This window comes from Macaca nemestrina, chromosome 7 (genome assembly GCF_043159975.1).
Source record: "Macaca nemestrina isolate mMacNem1 chromosome 7, mMacNem.hap1, whole genome shotgun sequence".
Taxonomy (NCBI): domain Eukaryota; kingdom Metazoa; phylum Chordata; class Mammalia; order Primates; family Cercopithecidae; genus Macaca; species Macaca nemestrina.
Genome location: NC_092131.1, coordinates 123,368,654 through 123,377,049, shown reverse-complemented (window position 1 = coordinate 123,377,049; position 8,396 = coordinate 123,368,654). Strand labels below are relative to the sequence as shown.

General features: G+C 58.2%; 1 protein-coding gene across 10 annotated transcripts in view; it reads right to left on the bottom strand.

The window, feature by feature from the left end:
* Positions 1-2,795: 2,795 nt before the first annotated feature.
* LOC105491027 (leucine rich repeat and Ig domain containing 1) overlaps positions 2,796-8,396 on the bottom strand; it is a 203,854-nt gene continuing 198,253 nt past the window's right edge. For all 10 annotated transcript variants that reach the window (XM_071100861.1, XM_071100865.1, XM_024795812.2 and 7 more), the window contains one exon: positions 2,796-5,668. In XM_071100861.1, the coding sequence (XP_070956962.1) occupies positions 3,812-5,656 (1,845 nt within the window). In that variant the 5' untranslated portion in view covers positions 5,657-5,668 and the 3' untranslated portion in view covers positions 2,796-3,811. The remainder of the gene's footprint in view (positions 5,669-8,396) is intronic.

The following is an 8,396-nucleotide window of genomic DNA, read 5'->3' as shown; positions in this document are numbered from 1 at the left end:
TCGAGGGTGGGTTCCCAGTCTCAGCATCATTTCTGGTTCAGGCATGTCTGCCTCATAGAGTAGCAGGCCTGGAGGCTGTGCTGCTCTTTCAGTCTCCTGGAAAGCAGGCTGGACTCTCAGGATTCAATATCTTGCCTTTTCCCCAACAGCTTCCTCCACCCTCATCCCCTTGGCCCCAGATTAAAAGGTGAGCAGAGCAGCTGGCTCCCAATAGGGTTTGAGACAGCGGGGCTTCCTGACTCCGCCACCCCATGGGGTCTGAGGCAGAGCAGGGCCATCAGGGCTCTGGGGGAATGTGGGTGGCCCAGGAAGGCTGTGGCGCTCCAAACCACCTCTGGGATCAGGTTCTAGCTGTGTGTGTGCCAGGGCAAGGCAGTATCTGCTCCTCCTTTCCCCATCTCAAAGGCTGTCCAGGCATGCAGAAAGCAGCCTCTCCAGTCTGGCTTCCCGGACAATGCCCTTCAAATCCAGCAGTGCTTTTAGCAGCAGTTGAGTTCATAACCCTCTTCCACAGATGAAGGTTACACAGCTTGGAAGGGGCTGCATCAGGACTAAAACCCACCTGGCTCTGCCCAGTCCCCAGTCCTCTCTGCTTGGCCAACCCAGTCCACGGGCCCTGGGCACTCACATTCCCCCAAACTGATCCTGGCCCCATCTGCAAACAACCTAGTAATTTTCTCGTGTCCTTCAGTTTCCTCAGGGGGCTGTTCTCTCCCAGTAGCCAGGAATAAATTGGCCCCTTGACCTCTCTGCTCTTACCAGCCTTGAGGCATCCCAGAGGGGTTAGTTAAGAACCCATATAAGCTGCCTCCTGCAGAGGATGGTGCCAACTGGACTTCCAGGGCTGGGATGATGGAGGAGGCCTGTGCGCCAGTCTCTCCTGGGAGGAGGGGCAGGCTTGTGGGGTTCTTTAAGACTCATGTGGCCTCCTGTTGTATACACACCCAAGGACCCCTCCCCCTGTCCCTCGTGCTCCTCTGAATGCTCTCCTGCCCAGAAGTGGCTCTGAGAAGCCTTGAGTCAGTTTTAGAAGTCTATGGCTCTGGGAGTCTGGAACCCGGCCCCAGATCAGTCACTTAGAAGCTGTGCGACTTAGGATAAGCTGCCACCCTCTCTGGCCCACCCCTTCTGCATCTGTGTAAGGGTGGGGTCATCATCACCATTGCCAGTGGTAGAGGACTGACTGAATGGCAGGCACTGCACCGATCCACAAGCCAACCCATGTGCCTTCATTTCATCCTCCTAATGACCCGAACAAGTGTTTACAGGCGAGAAGTCTGGGGCTCAGAGGCGTTAACAATGCTGAGCAGCTGGTAAGTGCTGGAACTGGAACTCAAACTCAGACCTGACCTCAAACCTTATAGCCTTATAATCACCAGTCTAGGCTGCCCACAGGGACCCTCAACAGTTGCACACCAATAGTCCAGGATCCTATGGGCAGAGGATCCTGTTTCTTCTCAGGGGATAAAGCCATAGTTCAGAGGGCTTGAGCCTCCCCCAGAACCAGGGACAGTCTTAGGTGGTGGTTGGGAGATGGGGGAGAGGGCAGGCTGGCCCAGCTACGGCTATCAACTGCTTCAGCTGGAACCAGGAGGCAACCAGCCTCTCAGAGATGCCTTTAGATTAAATGAATGAATAAGTGATTGAGTGCCAACTCCATACCAGACTCCGCCCACCATGTCATCCCACCCGAGGTTTGGTTTAGAAGGTGATAGGCATGTAGCTGTGCGAGTTTGGGTGGGGGCGTGGGCTCTGGGAAGAACCCTGGTGGGAGAAGCTGCATCCCGGAAGTCTCCTGCTGTGAGGGCTGACTTCCCTATTGCTCCTGCTCCATGTTCAGCTGCGTCTGTGCCCATTGATTCTTATATCGCTGGAGTTCTCCCCTAGCCTGAAGAATGAGCAACAGGATCACCCTGGGTCCACTATGGGGCTGAACCCAAGGAGTTCCCAAGGAAAGAGGGAGCCCTGAGGGGAGAAACCAGGCCTCCCTGAGCCCGAAGCCCTTCCTTCCTGAGATTGGTGGACCTACTGGCCCAGCTTTGTGGGTCAAGGTCCGTGGCCGATGGGAAACTTATAAGGTGACTGCCTGGCTCTTCACACTCTGTTGTTGGGGGCACCCCTCTCCAGGGTCAAGTTTGAAGCTGCTGGGTTTGGTTTGAATGGGCAGGGCTGGAAGCAGCAGGTGGGGAGCTGTTTTCTGAGCCTCTGGGTCTGCTCATGTGCAGGCAGATCCCAGCCCCAAACCCAGAAGCCCTAACAGCCCAGGACAGGCTCAGACCACGGCCTGGTGGAAGACGGGGCCAGACTGGGCCTGGGAAGCCTCAAGGGCAGTCCCAGAACTGCTTCCCCCAGTCCCCACAGCCTGGGCACTCTACATGGGAAATGGCATACAGTAGGTGCTTGATAAATGATGTGCAAAGAAGGCTTGGGCAGAGTTTGGTGCTCCCAATCCTTGCATCAGTCCAGGCCAATGCTATAGGGGGCCTCCAGCTTCTGGGGAGCTAAGCCTTGAGCCCTGTAGAGCTGTTATCAGGCCTGGCAGTCAGACCCACCACCAGACCAGAGGTGAGGGACTCCCTATGCCCACGGCCTCAGGATCCCCTTCAGGTCTAGAGCCCCCCTCTCCAGCCAGTGCTGCCGGCCACAACCCCAGCTGCTGTCCTAGGAGGAGCCTCTGGAAGTCCCTGGAGCGCCACTCCCCTTGACACACCCCAGCCCTACCCTCATGAAGGGACCCTCGGCAGCCCCATCCCCCACAGTGAGATAATAATGACCATAATGAGAACAGTCACCCACACGTGTGCACAGCGCTTTACAGGTTACAAAGTGTTTCACATACATCATCTCATCAATTCCTCACAACAGCCCTGTGAGGTAGGCAGGGCAGGGGGTAATGTTCCCATTTATACAGATGTGGAGACTGAGGCCCAGAGAGGCCAGTGACCTGCTTGAGGCCACACAGCAAGTGAGCAGCAGAGCTGGGACCAGAGGCTGGGGTTGGCCCCACCTCCAGCCCCTGGCTCTCTGCACTAACTGTGCTGTCCCCCAGGAGGACCCCAGCCCCTGTCCAGAGTCTCAGCCACACCCAAGCCAGGCTCCCACCCCTGGCAGTAGTGCTGCCTGGCAGCCCAGCAGACAGGCTCCCACCCCCATTGGCAGACCTGTCCCCTCCACCCGCTCCCTGCAAAAAGCCAGCCCGGAGCTGGGCCCAGGCCTGCCCCCTAGCCTGCTCCTGATGGCGCCTGGGGCGGGGTGAGCAGGTGGGTGGGGCTGGAACCTCCTTTCCTGTTTTCCTGAGTGATCCCTCCCCACAGGGGAAGAGAAGAGAAAGGAGGAAGAAGAGGAGGAGGAGGAAGAGAAAAACAAGAAACTGAGTTGGAAGAGGGCCCTGGATCAATCAGGACGTCAAAAGTTTGCATTCCGACTAGCTATAGGAAATAGTTTTTTTCTCTTTTTATTATTTCAAGTTTTCATAAAAATCCATAATTATTGAAACCCAAGTTACAGAGAAAGTTCGTAACTTTTTTATTGAATTATTGACTCTGCCGCGTGTCGGTTCATCGGCTTTCAACTCCAGTCTGTCAATGCCCCTGTGCAGGTGGGGTCCCCAGGCCTGGGCTTCTGAGGTCCTGGTAGAAGGAGGGCAGGTGGTGAGGGCTGGCGGGGGGCAGCAGGGGACGGAGGCGGGAGGGAGAAAGAGAACGTGTGTAGAAGGTAGGGAGGAGGTGGGAAGGACTAGAGAGTGAGCAGGTGGCGGCCAGGCCCCTTCCCCTGCCCGGCCGCTTGGGGGTCCCTGCCCCCCGCCCTGGCCTCATATCATCTTCATGTTGAACTTGCGGGGCGCGTCGGCGGAGCTGATGCCTGCGTCCGACTTTCGGGGGACATACTCGATCTCGATGTTGTGCTTCGTGTTGCCCTTGCCCCGGCTCCAGAGAAACAGCAGCACCAGGCAGAAGAGGACGACGCCCAGGAAAGAGATGAAGCCCATGGTGGTGGCGATGATGAGGGTCTTGATGTCGAAGGGGAAAGGCACAGTGGCTCGGGTGCTGTTGGCCTCTCCCTCGCCCGGCTGGTTGGAGATGAAGGCGAAGGTCTTGTTGGGCTGATGGGGCCAGTCGGGTGAGTAGCTGCGCACATGCAGGTGGGCGGGCATGGAGTCGTTGCCGCCTGCATTGGCAGCGATGCACAGGTACGTGCCATTGTCCTGTACCTGGGCGTAGCGCACCTCCAGCGTGCCATCAGGGAAGACTGTGAGCCGCCCATTGCTCTTGGCTGAGACCAGGTGCTTTCGGGGTGAGAGCCAGAGGATGGCGGGCGGCGGGTCGCCATCGGCCCGGCACACAAACTGCACCGTGTGGCCCTCATCCACAAACACCTGCTGGGCCTTGCGATCCCGGATGCGGGCGCGGCGGCAGGTGAAGTAGTTGGGCAGTAGCACATCAGGGAAGTCCTTGAACTCCTTGCCCTGGACGAACTCGGGCGTGGCGCACGTGGGCTGCTGCCGGTTGAAGTTGAGCCGCCAGCGGCGCCGGAACACCCACAGGAGCCGACAGTCGCAGGCCAGTGGGTTGGAGTCCAGGATGAGCGTCTCCAGGTTGCCCACCGAGTGGAAGACTGATTCTTCCAGCGTGGTCAGCTGGTTGCCAGAGACATTGAGCACGCGCAGGTAGTTGAGGCCGCGGAAGGCATAGGGCTCCACCATGGCCAGCTGCCCACCCACCAGCTGGATCTCCTGCAGCCGGAGCAGCTCATGCAACATGGAGCCCTCAATGGTGCTGATGGGGTTGTAGGAGAGGTTGAGGAAGCGGAGATAGACCAGGTGGCGGACGGCCAGGTAGGGCACAGCGGTCAGATTGCAGTGTGTGATGGACAGGGACGTCAGGTTGAGGCCGTAGAGGCAGTTGGGTGTCATGGTGTCCAAGTAGGGCCAGTGGGAGATCTCCAAGACCTTGAGTCGGTACAACCTCTTGAAGGAGTAGTCCCGGATGGCATTGATGTTGAGGTGCCGGAGCCTCAGGACGATGAGGCCGTGCAGGTGGGACAGCGCCTCGGTGGGGATGGAGGTCAGGTTGCATTTCTCCAGCGTCAGCTGCTCCAGGCTGTTGAGGCCGCTGAAGGCGCGGTGGGAGATGTAGACGAGGTCATTGTCGCCAACCTCCAGTGACTTGAGGTTGTACAGGTCCTGGAACATGTAGTCCAGCAGGATAACGATCTTGTTCTCGCTGATGTCCAGCTTGGTCAAGTTGCTGAGGCCAGTGAAGACGCCCAGCGGGATGAGCTTCAGGCGGTTGCTGCGGAGACCCAGCGTCCGGAGGTTGAAAAGGTTGTTGAAGGCGCCAGGCTCCACGGCGCTCACGATGTTCTCGTTGAGCTCCAGCTCCTCCAGGTGCGGGAAGCTGGCGAACTCGTCCTGGTTGAGCGTTTTGATGCGGTTCTTCCCCAGGTCCAGCAGGCGTGTCTCCGTGGGGATGCCCTCAGGCACTGCCACAAAGCGCTTGCGGTGGCAGAGCACAGCCCGGTCCTGGGCGGAGCACTCGCAGCGGGGAGGGCAGCCTGTGGCCGAGCCTGACAGCACCGAGCCCAGCACCAGCAGGAGGATGGGCTGCCAGCAGGCCAGGAGGGGGCTGGGCATGCTCCTCACGCCCCCCGCCAGCATCCTCTCGCTCACCTGCAGCAGGGGGCAAGCACAGGACAGAAGTGGCAGTTAGAGGGCAGTGTGTGTCTGGACCCCACCCCAAGCCGCCTGGGCCCCCTCCTGCCCTGTCACGATGACCCTGATGCAGATAGAGAGGCAGGGTCCAGATGCCCATGCCAGAAGGGCCTCTGGCCTCCTCATGCTGCCTCCTCCTTGCCTCTTACCCTGCCTGGAGTCTTCCCAAAGGATCCTCCCAGCACCCTTGGGATGGAGGGGCTCAGGGAAGGGACAGGTCACCTCAAAGAGCCTGGCATTGGCGCCATCTCCTTTACATTTCACAGGCGGTTGACTCCAGGCACACACCCTGCCCAGAGTCACAGTTCCCCTGGTGCTCATCAGGGATAAAACCAGACCTGCTGAGCCGCCCTTGGGCTCACAGTGGGGAATCAAAGGGGCTCAAGGGCTGAGGCCTCTAGGAACAGTCCCCAAGAAGCCAGAGCAGCCAGAAGTGTGGCTAGACCCCAGCCTGCATGGCCAGGGCTTCTGAGGCTGCTGGGGGCCCCACTCACTCAGCCCTGAGCCCTGAGCCTCCCCAGGGTCTGCAGTAAACCAATGGCACCTGGCACTGTTCACAGGTCTGTCACCCATGGGGTTCCTGGATTGCTGGAGGACACCTCATCCAGAAGGCCCAGCCTTGAAGCTACCCTCCCCCCGCCCCCTGCACCTGCAAATCCAAATCCAGCCTGGACTCCTGGTGGGATCTGTGACTCTCCTCTTCCTCTGGGTCCCATTGGTGACCCAGCTCAGGCTCCTGAGCCCAGTGCCTGGAGAATCTTTTTTCCTGCCTCCTGGTTTTGGCTCCTGCAGTTCTTTCCTCCGGCAACGCCCCTTCCTTGGCTGTTGAAATTCCATCCTCAAGGCCTAATTGAAGTCCACTGCTCTAAGGAGTGTTTTCTGATACCCAATAAGAAGTGAAGTGTGCTCCCCTTAAAAAGCCTCTCCAGCCTTCACCTGTCTGTCTCTCAGGGCTCCCATCACCTTTTTCCTAGTACAGCTGCTTGTCTGAGGAAGGTGCAGATTCCCACAGGCCAGGACAGCCAGGCAACCCCGGAGGAGTCTGCCCCTACTACAGCACCGAGGCTTGTTCAAGCTGGGCCCTGAAGCCATGCAGGGCTTGAGGGGTGGTGATATGAGAAACCGTGCAAGGAGCGGGGTTCAGTTTGCATATAGGCTGCAGGTGGAGTGAGCAAGGGGTATGTGGGAGCCTCCATGACCCTCTCCCACCCCCTGTTCAGAGGCCACTTGTCCCCACTTCTGCCCCGAACTGCCTCCCGTCTCCTCCTTCCCTCCTCTCTCTCCATCCACCCCCATGGGAAACTGGCCTGGCAAAGAATGTGAGTAGGGGGGTGGGGGTAAGGTAGGTCAGACCCTAGGAGCTGCTCCATGGGTGGATCGGATGGCCTCTGGGAGCCAAGCTGCAGTCATCTCGCTGCTGGTGGGGTAAGGACCCACTCCTGCTCCTCCACTCCAGCCTCCAGTGCCCCTGGGGCTTTGCTGCCGTGTCCACACGCTGAACTCATGGCCCGGAGGGGGCTCACTGCAGGAGGGGGAGGCCCAGACTGCATGTCCCCTCTCCACCCTAGCTCAGGCCCTTTTCCCACACCTTCCCACACCTCACACAGCCCCTGCTCTCATGGCCACAGGCCATCCATCCTTGTCATTCCATGCATCAGCCATCAAGGCAACTGAGGCTCAGAGAGGTTGTGGCTGTCCAAGGATACCCAGCCAGTAGAGGGAGCAGTTCTGGGGTGGGAGCTCCGGTCTGTCCACAAAGCCACACACTTGCAAATGCTCCACCAGTCTCCCAGGACTGACGGGAGCTTCGTGGTTGTTGATTAAGTCACTGATTAAGCAGAGAGGACTCAGGGTGTCACTGACATGTTATGGAATCTGCAAGGGTTTTGTCATCCCCAAGGGCTTTGTCCACCCTGACCCTCCCTTTGGCCCCTCTCATCCTCTCTCCAGGCTCCTCTGCAGTTCCGCTTCTCCCCACCCCACTCCCACCAGGCTATTTTCCACAGTCACACACGCTCCAGTGACCCACCAGAAAAGCAAACATCCTGACAGGCGATCAATAAGTAATTGGGCCAGCAGCTGGGGCTGGCGCGGGTGTGAGGCTGGGGACCTCAATAGGTAAATAGGACTTTTAGCATCCAGCTTAGGGCCGGGCTGGTGGGTGGCAGGAGCTGCTGGAGAGAAGGCTGGGGAATGAGGGGGGCTAGTGAGGACACAGGCCACCCCGAGGTGCTGGTAAGCCCCTCTCATACAGACACGAATCTGGCACACAGGAAGCTTGCACCACCTGTCCTCAACCTGCCCTGAGCACTCTTCTCCTCTTTTCCCACCAGTCCCTGAGCAAAGACACCTGGCCCTCCCCACTTTGTCCTGCACACTCCTATCTCTAAGTCATCTTCTTCTGGAGAACTGTCCCAGACTCCTGCCCCAGCAGTCTTTGTAACCTTCCACCCCAAAGGCCACCTCCTCCAGGAGGCCATCCTTGACCTACTCAGTCAGATATCACCTCTTGTCCCCAACATTGTTATTCTTATAGTAGTGATTTTATGTAATTGGTGTATAGCACACCTCATTCCCAAAGTGATTTGAACCAACTGACAGAAAAATTATGCTACAAGATGATAAAAAGATAAAAGCTAAAAAAGGGAAGCCAGTCAGGAAAGAATGCCACCAAGTCCTGCCTAAT